The 19,070-nt window shown below is 36.9% G+C and overlaps 1 protein-coding gene across 4 annotated transcripts in view; it reads right to left on the bottom strand.

The window, feature by feature from the left end:
• The window catches only part of COL19A1 (collagen type XIX alpha 1 chain), a 177,925-nt gene that overhangs the window by 14,735 nt on the left and 144,120 nt on the right, over nt 1–19,070 (bottom strand). For all 4 annotated transcript variants that reach the window (XR_008483184.1, XM_054279127.1, XM_054279129.1 and 1 more), the window contains 15 exons: nt 19,007–19,048; nt 17,895–17,948; nt 17,012–17,065; nt 13,897–13,950; nt 12,923–12,976; nt 10,753–10,797; nt 10,096–10,146; nt 9,968–10,012; nt 9,108–9,134; nt 8,555–8,608; nt 5,902–5,946; nt 3,787–3,831; nt 3,615–3,677; nt 2,115–2,150; nt 1,923–1,967 (listed from right to left, as the gene is read on the bottom strand). Coding sequence is in view for 3 of the 4 variants with exons in the window: in XM_054279127.1 (XP_054135102.1) it covers nt 1,923–1,967; nt 2,115–2,150; nt 3,615–3,677; nt 3,787–3,831; nt 5,902–5,946; nt 8,555–8,608; nt 9,108–9,134; nt 9,968–10,012; nt 10,096–10,146; nt 10,753–10,797; nt 12,923–12,976; nt 13,897–13,950; nt 17,012–17,065; nt 17,895–17,948; nt 19,007–19,048 (714 nt within the window). In the remaining variant the exon portion in view is untranslated. The remainder of the gene's footprint in view (nt 1–1,922; nt 1,968–2,114; nt 2,151–3,614; nt 3,678–3,786; nt 3,832–5,901; nt 5,947–8,554; nt 8,609–9,107; nt 9,135–9,967; nt 10,013–10,095; nt 10,147–10,752; nt 10,798–12,922; nt 12,977–13,896; nt 13,951–17,011; nt 17,066–17,894; nt 17,949–19,006; nt 19,049–19,070) is intronic.

Consider the following 19,070-nt stretch of genomic DNA (forward strand, 5'->3'; position numbering starts at 1 on the left):
AGTGAGTTTAGATATTAGGAAGAAATTCTTTACTGTGAGGATGCTGAGGCACTGGAACAAGTTGTCCAAAGAAGCTCTGGATGCTCTAACCCTGGAAATATATTAAGGTCAGGCTGGATGGGGCTTAGAGCAACCTGGTCTGATGAAAGGTCCATGGCAAGGTGGCTGGAACTTGATGATCTTTAGAGGTACCTTCCAGCCCAGGCCTTTCTATGGTTCTGTGATAGATAAGTTCTCAGGTTTATAACCCTGCAGAGTAGCTACAGATAGCTCTTCTACCAGAGATAAAGAAAAAGGCAAGTTTCTCTAGAATCATGGTACTGTGCCAGTGTGAAGCTGATCCTTTTCTTATAAATAATCCATGTTTTACAGGCTGCCAGTGTGTAGGAGGCAAATCAAATATTACAAGCATTTTTTAACTGCCTCCAGTGTTTTCTTCATGTTTTGAAAAAGGTCCTTGTAAAAATTCATAAAATAGGTCACATATTCCTCCAGACTCCTCTTTAATTGTACAAAATTAAATTGTACACCATGAATTGTACAAAATTCAGGACATTTGTGTTTTGTGATCTCTGCCTAAAGTGCTGCTTTATTCAGCCTTTCTCCTTTCTAGCATTCTCCTATCTCTTGTATTTTATCTTTTACCAGATTCTGTGCAGAAGGAACTGCTGTTTTTCCTGTGTTTGTACCTGCTCTACTCCAGCAGGTTCACAATCTGTGATCAAGGTCTGGAGGTAACGGCAAAAACCAAGCAAGACACTAGCACTTGTATCTTTGAAATCTCTAGAAAACAGGTTGGTATAAAACATGTTTTCAATCTAGTTTGTCACTCAGTTTACAAAGTACTAATAGCAGCAGTGTTTAGTCACTCAAAGGATATATAAAACTATTTCAGCCCAGGTGGCTTATTCCTTCTTAAAATGGATTCTATGAGGGCATTCTTATATCAGAAAAGAAAAACTCAGGAGTTTTATTCTTTCCTTCCAATTTTGATGCTTCTCTTTTCTGTAACTACAACAGCTGGTCTCAAACTGAAGGAGCATGCTGTACAGTAGTAATAATAATAATGGCTGCAAGAAAACCTTGACTTTATTTTCTGTACTCAATGCAATCTCGCTCACAAATGCAGGCCTGTGTCCTTAAAGGCAAAGCCAGAACCTTGCAAACAGTTTTTAAGGGATAATTGTAGTAATTGTTAAACCCTCATGTCTTGTCTCTTCAGTGTCATGAAGCAGCATTTCCTTTTCCAGATTAAACAGGGAGACGCTTCTCTGAGTTATCAAATAAATGTGGCAGCCATGTGATTAGGACATCAGGACTTTGGGAATGTTATAAGAAGACTGTCTTTCATATATATATATATATATATATATATATATATATTTATATGTATATATATATATATATGTATATGTATATATAAACTCATCTCTCACCTCCCATAGCCATTCCTGCCCACCATGGCCTTGTTCCCACGATCAGAACTGTCTGAAGAATTTGGGAAGCAGTCAGGTATTGCACTGGCATTCCTGCTGCCTAAGTGTGACAAGCTTGTTTTACATAAAACATGATTTGTGTCTGTGACATAGAAAGGAGGACAACAGGGCAAGTTCATGGCTTTTGTGAAGTCTGACAACAGAATAACTGGATTATCTGCTTTCCATTTTCAGCCTATTGATCAATTTACAGTGTCCAGGCCAACTGTGTGAGAAAGTCTTTAAAATGTGTTTTTACTCTAAATGCAGAAGCCAAATCAACTCTAATTCCTTGAAGCGGTGTCTAGGGCCTAAACCTCTTAGATGTTTGGGTGACTGCTTGAAGTTCACAGAGAATTAATTTCTTGATTTTGCCTATAAGATAGGTGCTGATGAGGTGTTTATATGCTCAGTGCAAAGAGAAAAGTTATCATAATAGGGACTTACACGTTCTCCTTTGGGTCCTCTGTCTCCTGGTCTCCCCACAGCACCCTGAAATATGGTTTTTGAAAAAAGGTAAACTTATCAGTTAAAGGCTTTGTTGTGTATTCATGTGTTAGCAGAACAGAAAGCAACTGCCTAAGATTAACAGCTGTGGTTTCTGTGAGGAATAAAATGAATAAAAGCATGTTTTCTTACCGGAGGACCTGGCAATCCATCTTTTCCATTGATTCCCTAGGAAAAAAATTAATATGTTTATGTGTTTTTAAAGTATAAAGGGTAAAGCTCAGTGTTTAGTGTCATATCAGTAAAAGCTCTGAAGCTGCAGAAGAAGCAGTTTGTGTGGCTACAATATAGAAATACAAAGAGCATCAAGATGTGCACCAAATCTAATGATCATCCAACTTTAAATGACAAATTATAGGGAAACTTTGCAAATTTGGAATATTTGCATATGCACATGCACTTTTGCAGTAGCAGCTAGCCATAATACAACCATGGGAGAGAGTTCTTGTATTCTAGATATTAGCCCTGGTGCTGAATTACCCTTCTGCTCTTGCAGAGATTATGCCTTACTATTACAAATCCAGAACCATTCTTTGGTTGTCAGGACTTGCAGCATGGCACAGTTTTGGTCTCATGGGTTAAAGCCATTTCTTTCCCTAGAGAAGGTGGCTGCACTCATAGCAACTGCCGGAGACAGTTCCAGGCCCACATTATCCTCCAGACTGGAATGTGGCATGATCTGAGAGTCCTGGGTGGTATGGGCCAAGATAATGTCAGAGAGTATATTAACAATTGTACAATGCCAGATAATTGCAAGATAAAGGCTCTGGCAGTGTTTAATTTAGTAGGATATTTATGGATCTGCACATGTAGCAAACTTACAGCTGTGAGTGAGAAAGGATGACTTGTATGAGCAGAGACAGCAGGAATATTTCTTTCTCCTCATATACTGCAAAGTGGAGTTTGGCACAGATTAGTCGCCTTGGGCTAATTTGCTGCTGTAACTACAGAAACTGTGTGTTCTTTCCAGGCAGAAGTGTAAAGTGGAGACGTGCTGACAAGCTGCAAAGCTCTGCTGCTCATGCTCCCCCCCAAAACACCAAGGTTCAGGGGAGATGATGAGTCCTGCACTACCTTGGCTGAACCCCTTCTGGAATATAAACTAGGTTTGTTCAACCAGCTCAGACAGGGCTGGCTACACTGCTGTCACACTTTTATTACATAAAGGGAGCAGATTAGACATCTCCTAAGTGAACAGTAAATGCCTCAGCTGCTGTGCTGCATCACCTGTATACAGAAGAGTCTCAAAGTTTATTCAGTCATGAAGCCCACGCTTCTCTATCTAAACTGAAACTGAGAACCTGTTCTGTCACCCTATCCTTTACCGACTGTGCTCAGTGCCTGGGCACCCCTGGAAAAAGTACAAGAGGAAACTTTATGTCAGCAAGATCCAAATGACCTTCATAAGACCTTTAAAGGCAACATCTTAGTAAGATTAACTATTAAAACACCACAATACCAGGAATAATTCTTTTTTAGATGGTTAATATTGAGCAGTGCAGCTCTGTGTGTTCTTCACATGTTACCTACTCTAACACAAAGCAAGATGCAATGTCCTTTCTTTTGTAACTTCTGATAAACTAAACCACATCTTTTTGTAGCAAGTTATAAATTCAGTATAAAATTCCTTACTGGTTTTCCTTGTGGCCCTTCTGGACCAGGGAAGCCTATATCTCCTATAGGTCCTCTTTCACCCTAAGGAAGAAGAAAACACACATGAAAATACTGCATGAAAAACCTTGCATTAGGTGTCTGAAATATTTGTTTGCTATTGTAAGAATCCAGAACTCAAATCTGTACTTACAGGTTCTCCTGGCAAGCCTGGGGACCCAGGAGATCCCGGCTTTCCCTGCAAAAAGAGAGTATTACACATTCATATTATTAGGAAGCCAAATGAAATGTACCTCTATATCAAAAATAAGAGAGTATATATATATATGGGAGAAATATTCATGGTAATGCTCATTAATGCTTTAAGAAAGGAAAAAGTCATATTTAATGAACAGGCTCTTGTTTTAAATGTTACTTAGTTGCTTAGTTTTGCTTATCCTTCTTGAATACTAAGATGCTTTCATGAAATTTTTTTTACAACACCATGATTTTCATCTTGAGAAGTCATAGTCAGATCAAGGTTTTTTAGTGTGTCTGTAAAATCAAGGTTTTTTCCTTCAGGTAATTTCTAGTCCTGATTTTATTTTTTTTTTTTGTATATGACTTTACTACTCACTTAACACCTTTTGCAAATTTTCTTCTTTTTTTTGGCCATTTCTACTGTCATTTCATGTTCACCCTGCCAGAATTCACAATTCTCTCTTATGACATCATTTAAATGTTGATTTTAAGTGCCCCTTTAGGATGCCCTTCTTTTAACAACTTGGACCTACATTTTATGGAAGTGTCCTTAGAGCAGATCCTCAGGTGACTTTGTGCAAGTGAGAGACCAAACCCATCAGCACCAGGGACAACTCTGGGAACAGCAGCACTGAGGGTTTGTGCTGAAATGGGCACTGGGGGCAATGCTTGCAGGATCTCAGTCCAAGCTGCCCCGACAATCTCAGCAATCTCAGCAAAAATCAAAGGGAAAATAAGAGGTTTCCATTCTCAGGTGGGGAAAAGGGTTCACTATTCCATCTAGGGAATGATGACAGGTACAGAAGACAAATTCTTTTCCAGCAAGATATGTGGATATGTCTCAAAATCCTGCTAGACTACTGAAAAAAATTTGTCTCTCATATCTACTAGTTTGTTGATTAAAACTCCTTAACATAATTGTGAAAAAATCCAATTTATTTCAGGGGAAAATATTTTATTCCACTGGATTCTATTAGAACTAAATATAGTCAACAGAATGTACCTTCACCCCTGAAGAAGGGGGCTCATTAAATATTTCTTATCCAACTTGAATAGAGAACATCCAATAACTTGGGAAATTCATAAGAGTGGAAAATTCATAGGAAATGCACAACTGTGCAGTGTCATTATTAACAGTGCAAAATCTCTTTCAGAACAACAAGCTTTGAAATTCTTACATCTGCTATAAAGCTCAGAGAAATACTTTCCCCCTTAAATGTGCAATTCTTTTAGGAAAACTCAATGAAATTAGGCTATTTAAGATTATGTTCTCTTGGAACTCACAGTAAACAGACTAAATCAGTGGCTAATGGAAATGGGACTGTGTAGACACATACTTCTCTTTATTTCATGAAACACATATTTATAATTTAAACAGCTCCTGAATGTGTTGGTAGCTGCCAAAATTTAATAATAAACCTATTTGCATATAAATAACTCTGTATTGCCTCCTGAAATATGGATAAACTTTTTTATTAAACAGTAAATGAAATCTAATATCTTCATTTCCTTTAGGAACACAAATGAATAATTATAATTTCAATTTATTATTAGTTACTTTTACTTTCACCTACAACAAAGTTCCTCTATGACTTTCAGAAACTCCTCTGAATACCATATGTAAATAGCTGACAAAGCACTCTCCTAGAGCAAATGTTTGATTGACTTGATATGCAGATCCCTGTGGGCTGCAATAAATAATGTTCATGATTTTCCTTTGTGATAGAAAGATGCTCAGAAATTTGTGCATGCCCAGGAACACAAAAAATGTCTTTATCTATATTAAACAGAGGCAATGGGAAGAATCTCATGTTTCTTAACTAAGCATATGCAGCTTTGAATTCCAGCTTTATCATGCATTCACTTCACTCTGTCATTTTAATAATAATATGAACCCTTGCTGCTATTAAAACTCTAATTTCTTTAGGGAAAACCCATAATCATACCTACACATAAAGCACAAACCAAGCGCTGGTGTCCCACAGTGACTGAGACTACAGCTCAGCACCTTGCTTGACCTGTTTTTTCAGCTTCTAAAACCAGAGTTTTCTTTAAAGAATATACATACCGGTGTCCCTGACAGTCCTGGTGCTCCAGCTGGTCCACGGTCACCCTAAAGAAAAGATAAATCTATGTTTAAACTAACACAAGCCAGAAGTTTCTTGGTGGATTCCCATTAAAACCCAAGGAAGTGAAATGAAAATGAGGACAAGAGCCAGGTTAAATACTAATATTTATCTGTGCCACTGGCTCATTGTACAGACTTGAGCAAGTAACCAAAACCCTGTTTAGGTTCTCTCATATAATGTTTCCCTTTGTTTCTGCACGAGACCTCCCTTGAAAAGGGATGGAAAGTCCCTGACTTATCTGGATTTCTCCAAATAATTATAATTTGTGGTCATAGCAATGACCAAAATTTACACAGGGTAATTCACTTTCCTATCAACATACCCATATTTAAGATGTATCTTCCAAAGAAGTTTTTGCTTTCCTGCTGCCCAGTTATCCCTTTACTACAAGCCAATGTCCTCTGCTTGTGCCGCGGCCCTTTCAGGGCAAGGGTTCTTGTTAGAGCACACAGCCACCTCTATCTGTGCTTTAAGCTAGGACAGTGCTGTGGTTTTGGCTGGAACTGATGAGCTACAGGGACAAATTCATCGTTCTTGACAGGACTGTAATCCAAAGCAGACACACAGAGCTCAGCAAGTGGTAAAACTCTGCCCAGAGGTGTTTCCCCACTGCTGACGTGTTGGTCTGCAACACTGTGCCCTGTTACTGTAACGTTGGTCACAAATGTGAAAAACTCAGGCTCCTCTTTTCTGAATTTATGTCAGAAAACCCTGGTACTGTTGAAGCCATACTAACAGGACAGTATTTTTCTGAGATGGGTTTATGTTACCTGGAGCAGATGTACTAAAGCTCTGTAAACATAGCTACAGCCACGTTGAGTTCTGCATAAGAGCCCCAGGAAGTTCTGGGATTTCTGGTTTTTATTCTTATAAGCAATGATGGTTTGTCTCATCCTCATCATTCTGTTGAGGTGCACAGTGCTATTGCTGTTGATTAGAAACACTCAGCTCCCTTACACACAGTGTGGCAGGTGACAAGTTACATGTGTGACCTGGAGTTGGGGGGAAGCAGCTCCGAGGACACAGCTCAGCCTGTGCTGTCCTGGCAGCAGTGACCCAGCGAGGAGCATCCACCTCTGGGACAGCAGCTGGGGAGCACGGAGTGCCTGCAGCAGGCAGGACATGCTCCCTGGAGCCCTGCACTCTGCCCCAGGGGCTGTTCTGAATCCAGGACTTGTGGTATTTTCCCTATAGGCTGGCTATGATAGTGAAACTAGAAATGACTAACGCTTCCCTTGCAACATTTTTTTCTTTCTTTCTTTTTAGGGTTATTCTGGTCCTTTCAGCAGTCTGGCTTTAAGCACAGCTGCACCAGCCTCTGTCAGCAAGCCTGAGGTAGGGGACATTTTATCCAGAGGACATGAGGAGTTCATGAAATCACTGTGAGATTACAGCCAATGTTGTCTGTAGTAGATGGCATTCTGCTACACAGAGGAGCATCATGGCTCTATATTAAAACCCAGCATGCACTATACTGCTGGGATTGTCAGGCTCTGAGATTCTGTTAGGCATTTCTATTTTCACTTATTTGCACCACAAATATGAAATTCTGACCAAATTTAGTTAAGGAAACGATATTTCTACTTTGGGAGAGGGCCAAACACTCACTCAGCTGGTTTATATGATCTGATCCATTGCTTATTCCCTTTATTTAATTCCTGTCCCCACTTTGTCTCAGTTAGACCTGTAATGTCTCCCTGTGTTTGTTCATTTTGCAACCAGACTAGTCTTTAATTGCTTGTAAATTGCAGAATTCCAGAGCACGAACCATCTCATGTAATTTAAGCATCTAGTACAGATCTTAGATCTTGTCATTATTTAGCTCTTTCACAAGACCTTGATCTTGTCACTGACTGAACAAGTAGGAGGAATGCACAGTGATATTGAGAGGGAAACTTTTAATTTACATTTATTTGTGATGAAAAGTAAGTTTCAGTAAAGTAATTTTGCATTAAGTCATTTAATAGCATAATTCAAATAAGCTAAAAAACATTTCATTTGCAAAAAAATTTACTCTTTTTTCTTCCTAAATTAGAAGATATGGGGAAAATTAAACTGCTTTTGCTGACAGAAAACATATTTACAGATTTTTTTTATTTCTCTGCTAAATGTTTTATACTTTGCTATATTTAGAAATGAATACTTTTTTTATCTTGACTTTTTTAGCCTTTTATAAAAGCTTTTCTTTAAATTCATAATCAGTCTCCAAAATTAGAAAGTAAAAGGCTGAGAACAAGACAGGCGGACTGTAAACAAAAGATGATGTTCAAGAGGGAACAAGAACCATACAGAGGAAAATATTAACAATATTACTCTCAATTATAGTAGTATTCTGCCAAGAACTCCTACACACAATTTTCCATTTGCAGAAAATGAAATTTTATGTTCAGTGAGTATATTATTTACACCCATGCAAAGCATGTTTTTTGTTTGTTTAAAGCAAGAAACCGGAAAATATAAATAAGTATGCAAAGATTTTTCTCATAGAAACATTAACTTACACATGAAAAATAAACCAAACAAGGCTTCAGAAAACATTTAGCTGCAGATAGGGGCTGCTAAGAAATCATGCCTTCTTTTTAGGAGTCCTACCTTTTCCCCTGGGAGTCCTTCCAGTCCTGGTAATCCCATTGGTCCTGGGTCTCCCTGTTTTTTAATTTTTTTAAATTAAAAGATTGCATACATTAGAATTTCTTTATTCAACATGGGAAATGTTGAAGAGCAAGCAACAGCAGATTATTTAACTTGAGATTACTGTAAAAGCTAACCAGTTATTAGGTAAACAGATTTTGTTATGCCTTATTTTACTGATTTACAAATTAAGCTTTTCCCAGAGGTTGTGTGTGAGTATTTGGCTCAATGGTTTAATTTTGATGAAAGATGTAATACAGAATTACAGAACTAGGTGCTGGTACAAAAAGCTGTATTCAGCTTCCAGGCATTATGGTGAAACAAAAAAAGAAGTTTTGCGAATTTTTTTGAAAACAAATTATTAAACTGTTTTAGAAAACTGTCTTACAACTCCATGTTTGGCTGTCACTGCTGAGAGGTTTTGGTTTGGGTTTCTTATTGTCCTTCAGAAAGTACCATGTGTCAAACTACTTGGGGAATTCTCTATAAAATCAAAAAATACATACATACATACCGCTGTTCCAGGATCCCCTTTCGGACCCTGCAAAAAAACCCCAAAAAACCAAGCTACATTTAAAGAAAAGCAGTTCCATGATAAGATGTTTTTTTTAAATGACTGCATTAGAGTATAGTTTGCTAATGCAGTGCCTTTAGAATCATTATTCATTCCAGTCCCAGCTGATTAATTTAGTACAAAATCTTAGTAATATTTTGGGTTTGTTTTGCTGTTCCAGCATACAGACAAAGACAGCTCTGTTGCTTGGTGCCAGCCCATAACTGTGGTTACCAAAGAGACAATCTAAACAGAACTTGCTTATGGTGCTAAAAAGGAGGAGAATGTAAATAAGTGCACAGCATCTTTAGATCCATGGAACCAAAGCAACACTGTCCAGCTGCAAGGTACTGCATGCAGTGTGAAAGACACCAGCCCTGTATTACTTCCACAACCTAATTCTTAGTTTTACACCTTTTCCTGCACTGTAGCAACATGTAGTGAATCAGTGACAGAACTCAGATCAGAATTCCTGAGCTTCTCATTTCTGGCACCAAATTTCACTACAAAACTATGCCTCCAAGAACTATAAATACAAAATTACACATTTTTAGTATAAGAATACTTTCAATAAAGGCTCCAATACCAAATTATGTACCATTTCTGCAGCCTTTACTTGTTAGGATGAAATGATTTATTCAAAATAAACCACTCTCCAAAATGGGCTAAAATGCTTGGCAAACATAAAATCACAGTATGTATGCTACATACCAATCCTTATTAGTGACATCTTTCACAAATAAAATGCAATTCCATGCAACTAACCCTCCTCTGTTTCTATGCCCTTAGATGCTAGAAATGAGATTTCTGGTAGCACTTACTGGAGGTCCTGGTGGACCCGGATAACTCGCGACACTCACTCCTCCCTGTAACAGCAAGATTAAAAGTTGAGTTGGGCTAAAATTGGGTGGGGATTGAAAAAAAAGCAATTAACATTAAAGAGAAATACCTGCAGTTTATATAAGCTGCTCATTCCATTTCTTTCATTGTAAGGCATACCCTTTAAAGCATAAAAACCAAGTAAGTGTCACTTATGAATTATAAAGGCAGAACTATTGCCCTGTTCAAGTCCCGTAGTTCAGCAAAGCTGTGGTATCCTTTTTGTTCTCAATCTGCCAAAGATTCCACATTCCAGAAGAACATAAGATACACACCAACACAACTTGGGGCTTTTTTTAAAATTATAAACCGAGAAACCTGTAAATCAGTGTGCATCATTTTTTGATTTTTATTATTATAATTCTCCAGAATAAATTTTGTGTTAGGTACTATTCCACTTAATTTAGAGTCCAGTGAGCTCCACAGACTTTCCCTAGGTTGCCTGGGCTCTCTGATCTCAGGGATCCAAGCTGTCAATTTTACTCTAATAATATTGGATTGGTTAAGTAATTTGAACAGGTTTCTTAGAGGGCTTTAGTGATCTGAACTTACTCAGTGATGAATTGAGAGAAAAAAAATGGAGTCGGAAACCTTTCGGAAAAAGACACTGTTACCTTCCTGCAATATTAATTTTTATTAGACCAACAGTCAGTTCTTTATATTGCATTACATTTTACCCACACATTGTTCCTAATATAAATTCAAGATATAAAACAAAATGTCTCACCGGAGGCCCAGGTGGTCCAGGTTTCCCAGGAGAACCTTCACTACCCTAGTACAGCAAGAGATTGATGTAACTCATTTACTGTAACTGGCCACATCTATTCCACACTCAAGCCATGATGACCACAATGACAATAAACAAGAGATACAGTCAATAAGAGCAGGTAATATCAAGAATAAATTCTCCTGCAGTGTTCCTGTTTTAGCTTTAGGGAAGGCATGAATCATTACTTTTTACTAGTTTTTATTTTGTTAGTTAGCTTTATGTGTAGTAACTTCCTTATGGCAAAATAACAGTGGTAACCTGGGTTGGGAATCATTTCATGTGTACCAGGAGGGCGAAGAAGGAAAAAAAAAGAGTTGTTCATATGAATTTCTAAACAACTGGCAGATAAAAGTTAACATGAATTTTATGCTTTGTTTATTATTTTGCAAAAGCCAGTCCTCAGCTGATCATTCATATGTAAAAAAAGAAGAGCTACAGTTTCAGAAATTCAGTTTACGTAGAAACATATTGAATATAAATTAAGATTTTTTTTTAATAATCTTCCTTACTAAGAGATAGAATGAATATTTTTTTGGTTTTTACTGTAAAATATTCATCCATTGTTACCTGTATCTCTAGCCTGTTCTGCTATTGTGTACTGAATTGCTTATATTATACAGGGCATAGCTGCTGAGATTTTTACCCAGCAGAATCATCAGGTCTGTGGATAGTAGAGCTGCAAAGTTTTCAACATAAAATTTCCCAAACAAACTTTTCAAAATATCATCACCACAATTCAGATAAATACACTGTACAACTTGCAACAAGTCTGTCAGAATTTTTCACTGGCTTTGTTGGATCTTATTTAATGCATGTCAGTGATACACTTAAGTCACAAATTTAAAATTACTGGAGTGGCAAAAATGAAGCTAAGTGCTCAATGCCAATAATTAGCTCAGCACAAAAATATAATTCTTACTGAACATTAATACTAGGATAATTTACAAATGGCCCTGTTAATTGTTAGAAATTGTCAGCCTCCCAAGAGTGGTCTGAAGAACTTCATGGGGAATTAAAATCCTATTATTTCAGAAAGCACATTATGTGATCAATTCTCAAGTGTGTCCCAGATGAAGGACAGAGGAGAAATTTACTGGGGCTTTATTTCAGTTTACTTCATTACTCTTCAGCCATGTCACTTTTTCCACTTTTAGAATGATGACACACGAGCTGTAGAGCAGGGGCTTCTCTTTCCCACCTGTGCGTGAGTTGTGAACAAGGAGCTATCAAAGATATGTGTTTTGCATTCAGTTAGATAAAAAGGAAAGAAGTGGGGTAAATTTCTGTTACCGTGATCTGCAAGGAGACAACTCTCATTCAAATTTTATACTGAAATAATTTCAGAGCTTTACAAAACAGTTTTCTTTCTTAGTCATACCAAAGTTTTGTGGGGAATTAGAATCCCACATGTGGATATGGCAGTGCTAGGCCTGGAAAAGCCCAGAGTACTACTGCAAGAAAAGCTGTATTCCTACACAAAATGTAGAACTTGACCCAGAAAAGATTTTGCGGCGAAGTTTGGCTCTGCAGTATTGCTCTGATTTGAAGTAATCATGAAATTGAATTTGACCTCATAATATCAAGTTTCTGATAAAAGAACATAAAAAATTTTGAAAAAAGCACTTCTTTATATATATGTGTGTATGTATATATATATATATACACACACACACATATATATACATATTATATGTATGTATATATAAAAGAGTGTAATATAAGTATAAAGTCAGCTCACATAATTTTTCAGAATAAGTAACACCCAATAATTTTCAGTTCTTGTACAACTGCTTTTGAATATAATATTCATAAAAGAATAAGAAGTACAGCAAAAAGTCACTAGTCATATTCTATGTCAGAAATATATTTTCACTTTCCTAAACCTTATATATTGTGTTATGCCTAAAGAAAATTCTCTGCAAAAAAAATACACAAGGACCGTACTTTAAAGTATAAGCCCATATGCACAGCCCTGCTTAGGGAAAGTTGTGGTGAAACACGAATAAAAATTTGAAATTTGAAACATTTTTGTTACATTCTTATACTTGTTTAAAAGACCCCCAAAACACAGTGTAATGGGATTGCAAAACCTTCACAGACCTGTACCAAGGTCAAAAAGAAGGAATACCTTTTCTCCTTTTGCTCCAGCTGGACCCGGATGTCCAGGTCTTCCTGGGACTCCCTGCACAACACAGAATTGTTTGCATAAGTTAGGAAACAATGACACACAATATTTTTGCAGTGTCACTAAGTTTTTAAAACATGCTTTTTGGAGGTATTTTAACCTAATTGTACTTCTCCTTCAGGTTTAAATATTTCTCTTCTCTTTGTTACAACAGCTGTGTCCTCCTGATAAGTCCTTTGAAGGGTAAAACATGTCTTGACCATTGCATTTTCACCTTGGCAAATTAAATGTGGTGACCCTAACCAGCATATCTTGATCCAGCTGAGATTCACATTTTACTGCTAAATGCCAATTTATGTATTCCACATTAAACTTCTTAAATGTGCTACAATTTTTGAAAGAAGTATTAGTATTGTCATGAAGCCTAGGAATGAATAATGATCATACTAACTAATGTCATTCCCATATGTAGAAAAGAACATTTGAAAACATTTCAAAGAGGACCTCTCCCAGTAATTCCAACAATTTTAATGATATATTTCAGTGTCTTTAAATATTGTCAGCTTTTTCTCATTCTTTGGTTTTGAATTGTGAAACCAAGTAATTACTTTGCTTTTGCACTAAATTTTTTTTCAGAATGACTAGCTGGAATTATTTTTAGGTTTTATTACTAACATGACCCTAACTTGGGTAAAAATACACATTTAACTGCAAGTTTGCACATCATAAATCATGTAACTTCACAGATTCTCTATTAATGTCAAAACTTCAAATCTATTTAAGTTCCATAAACTTTGAGTCCAGACAATTATGGTATTTTCAGTAACATCAACAGCAGTGTAGTTTACTTCACTAGCGTCAGAATGGGGAAGATTTTATTATTAATCTCCTAAAAGAGAAAAGAAAGGACTAGATCTAGGCAGTTATAGCAAGCCCTACAGAAATAAATGAGATCACAGGTGATACCGCACACTTACGGATGGGCCACTGGGTCCTGACACACCTGGCAGTCCAGGAGCACCTTGGAGACCCTGGAGATTAAAAGAGCACATGTCTAGTTCCTCTCCACTTATACTTCAAAAATACTTATATTCAGCATGTCCAGCAGCACCATACCTGCATTACAGTCTATTTTCTTCTAAAATGTAGGCCTTATTTTTAGTAATGTCTAAAAAATAACCACCCCACCAGGTGGGGAAGAGAATCAGGTTATCACTGAACCAGGTTAGAGGCAACTTCTTTCTTGAGTGATAAACACTACTTGTCCTTCAAACTTTCACATTTTCAGCCTACATTTTGTAAATAGTTTTGTCCTTAGTTGTGCAGATAAGAACAGATGTCAAACTTTTCATTAGAGATTAATATTCTATTTTCTTTTAATAAAAGGCCTTTTTTTTCTGGTGAGAAGACACTTAAGCAGGCTTGTCACTATTACCTGATGCTATCTAAATGAAATGGTACTTTCTGCCTCATTTTTGGTTTGGCTTTTTGGTAATTGAACATGACATTTTACATAGTATTTAATGATCTCCTTTCCTGCTTGTATTCTATTTGATTGTCTGAAAATCAGTGGACTCTAGTATCTACTTACTAAACATACCAGCTGTGCAACTCACTGCAGTGGATGGAGGTGGGATTTGAGACAAGTCTGTGCGTCACTGAGTGTCTTTGCTCTGCCACACCAGGCTCCGGTGCGATTTTAGACATGTGAAAGTGATGTACTGATGAGAGCTAACACTCTTGGTTCTCCCTATAATCCACAAAGAGAAATGGATTCTTCCAAGCAGTGATTGATTTGTGACATCTGTCCATCCTCTGACAAGACAAATCCCCTCAGAAAAAGCACATTTCTCATTTGAAATGCAATGTTTAAGAAGGAATGGCTAAGGAGGCAGCCTAGAAAGCCACAGTGGTCAGGAACCCTGAAATTGGTGCTCTGAGGGGGAGACTGAGGGAAGAAATTTGGCGAGAAATAAATCAGCAAAAATGTAGAGATGGAGAGATATTGATTTTTCTTTCTTGCTCCTACACACAGAGAACATTGATCCACTTCTGCAGCTTTTCAGAGTGGCAAGGTAACTGCTAATGTGCTCTCTGCTCCTTTTGCACTCCTTTACCCTGATGGTACATTTACATGAAAAATTAATATGAAACCAAAGGAACATCTTCTGTAATTCTTACTATTGATATTAAAAAAACCTCTCCTGAAAAAAAGAAGTGCTTTGAAAATGAAGATAGCAAGTTCACCAAAGATTAAAGGGTGATTGGAAAGCATATGGAAGTTAATGAGCATATTTCAAAGGGCTTCAGGTAGGTCTCTCTCTCTTTCTTCCCATTTCTTCCCATTCCAATAAATGATCAAAATAAAAATATTGAAATTTGTAAAAAGAAGTTACTTTTAAAATGTTTTCATACATGTTTCTGAAAAGAAGTTTCACTTTCACCCTCATGTCATATCCAAAAGTTGCTGCAAAACATTGAAAATATCAGAGCTCACCAGCTCTTAAAAGGTGAAGAAACATATGAATGATGAACTTATTAACACAGCATTAATGAAAAACATACAATGAATTTGCTCTAGACTCCTTTGAAAAAATTTGCCAGACATAAAGTTGCTGTTACCTTATAACTTCTTAATTCCCTGCAATATCTTATTTATGTCTCATCTGTTTAATAGTATTTGAATTGTCAAAATTGTTTTGCTAATGCCTCATTCCTCCTAGGGCTGACTGCTAAAGGTATCCCATATGGCACACAAAGTATGTGTTACCCTTCCATTTATTTTTTAAGTAAAATTATGAATGAAATTTGCTTTTGGCTGCCCCATCTTTTTAGGGAATACATTCTGAATTCCACCTCAGGAGGCACATGAGTTGTGAGGTCTATATATCATCATCTAAAACCAAATATATATGTAATATATATGTAAAATATATATGCAATGAGCTCTATATATTACATATAAAAATAAAGAAAAAAACAAGCATGATACTTTAGGCTGACAACATGCTAAATTCTGGGGCTAACAGTAGCAGGAGCTGCATCTTTTTCTTCCACATACAACTGTGTACTTTTGTAAGCCAGGAATACTGATAAACACATTTTTTTTGGGAAAATATTCTCTTATTCTACTACTCTTTAAAAATTCTTAAAATATCATGGCCTTAGTGCTGAAGAAATGTGAAATGCTTATAAAGAATTACAAACCCCTCAATCAATACACTCTAAATTCCTCTTGTATTTTCCAGATGCTGTGTCTTGTAACCAGCACTCCTAAATTAAAATAGACATGTTTAATCCCAGTTAAGTAGTTTGGAGGTTCAAAATGCTCACCACATACTTTTTAATGGGCTACTTATTTTAACTCCTCAGTTGGCTAAGGCCACTAAGAAATTCATTTATTTATCCAGATTGATTTCCCTAATAGCTTCTGCTGTGGTGACTTTTTTTTTTCTTTTGCACTGATAGTGTTCTTGAAATGTTAACTGCAAATATTTCAATTGAAAATGAAAGCTATAGCAGCTATTTTGGATTTGGCACCACAAGTCATTTGGCTTTTTTTCCTTCTCTATAAAGACATAAAAATAACTCTAAGAATGTAATATAAGATGCAAAATATTGTAAATACTTTAAATTCAGCCTATTCAAATATTTTTCAGTTTCCACTTAATAGTAGTTGCTGCTATTACTGTTCCCATCAGATTATTTGCTTAATGGGAAGTTTTCAAAAGTGAATTCTAAAGGGGAACTACCAAAACGAAAGCAAGTATGTTACAGACATGAAGTATTTTCTGAAAATATTTGGCATTAGCCTCTTTATTGCTGTATCTTATATCCTTAAAGATTAGCATGCAAATGTATGTGAGGCTTTAAAATATACAAATGAATAAAAATTCACTGATGAAAACCAAATCAATGTTATTTAACTGAACAATAATATTCAATCCTATTGAAAAATCAGGATCAAGGGCTATTTATAGCACTACATTACTATCTCAGCAGTTATAAAGAACTAAACATTCTGTGCATTTAACTTTCAGTCTAGGTCTTTACTCAGGTTCAGATAAGAATGTAGAAATGAAGTAATTTTACCTCATCGCCCTTTTCCCCCACAAGCCCAGGAAATCCACGTTCACCTTTGCTTCCCTATGAAAACATAATATTCAAACAAATATTTTCTATTAGAGAACAATGAATTTCATGCTCTGTAGGGCATTTTATATACACTCAATGAATGCTAGCATGATGCCCTTACAGCCATAGTGCCTAAAACATAAAGCAAAGGACCAAAACCATCTGAAAACTTCCAAATAAACCTCCCCACAAGGTGAAAGGAAATGAGTGGTTTGTTCCTAGGAGGCAAAATACTCAAAAGACCTTAAGATGGAGACATTAACACCAAAGAGCTTGAGTGCTTGCTGAAATGGAGAAAGTTCACTTCCATGGGATTAGTCCCGATGATAGGAGCTATCTATATCTCAAACCATGTGGCTTTTTATCTGATTCCAGAGAAGCAGGATTTTGATTGATGCCAGTGACCCTTCAAGGCCAGGGAAATGGCTGTGCTGCTCCCAGGGGAACAGGGGGCAAGGGCACACGGTGGCCCAGCTGTGTTGCACACGAGGGAGATGGGGGAAGTTTGCCTCTTCACTGCAGGATTCTCACCCAAAATGAGTCCAGAGACAGCAAAGCACTGCTGGGCACTCAGATCTGAGCCAGCTTCAATGGAGGCATGACACAGAAAAGCTATCTGGGCCTGGGACTCAACTCAGGCTATTTTACTCACTCAACCTAGACAAAAGGCAAAGTGACACATGAAAAGGCCTGAAACATAAAAATCATTTGAACTTTTAGGCTGCCCAATGCTGCAGGGATACAGATGAGACAAAGAAGTCAAGTCTCACAAAGGTAAGAATCCGTCCTTTTGCTTTTAACAAGAACCAAAGCAATGAAAAGTACACTCTTCAAAACTTACTTTTGGTCCTTCTCTGCCAGGAATGCCTGGAGGACCTCTTGTGCCAGGATCACCCTGTGGAGCAGACAGAAGATGAAGTGACAAATAGATGTTTTTATGACATAGATCTGATCCATGCAGACTGATCCATGCATACTGCTTCCTTCCTGTCCTTCTGACCAAGCCTCTGTTTTTAACCCAAAGCTTCTCTTCAGTCCTTGCTCTCTTCTAAACCATGTACTTGCTCAGGGAGAATTCCTTGTTTTCCTCCCTATCTCTCACACTCTACTCAAACCATGCAAACACATTTTTAGCTTTACTTTGGATAGCCCCAGACACACCTGTGTTTAGCTATGAGCATCTTCCTTTCAAGGATTAGTCAGAGATGAAGGCTACTTGTTACTCTCTCCAGCTTCAAATCTGTAGTTATTTAAAAGTAAATGACCCCTGCATTGCTGAGAGAAGCGTTTGCCAGCTAAATTGCAGTCATACAGAAGTGCTAACCCAAAACCCTGAGAAATGAAGAATGAAGCTTAAAGAAGCAGCAAGAGAGAGAGCTCTGACAAGAAAAGCATGTACAGCAGAAAGGCAGCACAATTACAATCAAAAGGAAAGACTAAAAATAAATCAGATTTGGAAACGAGAAAGTCAATAAACCCTAAGTACATGTATTAATAAAAGGCAGTAGAAATGATGTGAGCTTTTCATATTGAAATACTCCTGAGCACAGTCTTCATTTCGGAATATTGCAGAACACTCCAAATTTCATTACTTTTCAAAATAATATCTTAGAAATTCTAGACTATTTTCCTCATTTAATATATTACTGAAATTAATGCTAGAAAGTAAAGTGAAGAACAAGGTTTATTTGTAGCAATTCATACTGTGGGCTGGATATGCTGAATAGGCCCTTGCTGGCTACTATCTCCCTTGCTGTTCTAACACTATTGTGCAAAATTTCTATAAAACATATTTCTTGAGTGTTTTTAAAAAGAAAACAAAAAACCATCACAATACTATTTTAGGCTAGCCCTGTAAGTCAGAAGTGAACCTATAGAAGCTGTCAAGTGCACATGTTTGTTTAAAAAGCATGTTTATAGCAAAAAAAGACATTTAATCTCTGAAAAATTTACCTTCAGTATAGCACCCATGTCTCCCACAAGTGGAAGTGCAACCTGAAATTTAAAAAGGCATCTG

Source organism: Melozone crissalis, unplaced genomic scaffold (assembly GCF_028551555.1).
Source record: "Melozone crissalis strain CALT ecotype California unplaced genomic scaffold, PUWL_Pcris_2 ptg000027l_1, whole genome shotgun sequence".
In the NCBI taxonomy this organism is placed as follows: domain Eukaryota; kingdom Metazoa; phylum Chordata; class Aves; order Passeriformes; family Passerellidae; genus Melozone; species Melozone crissalis.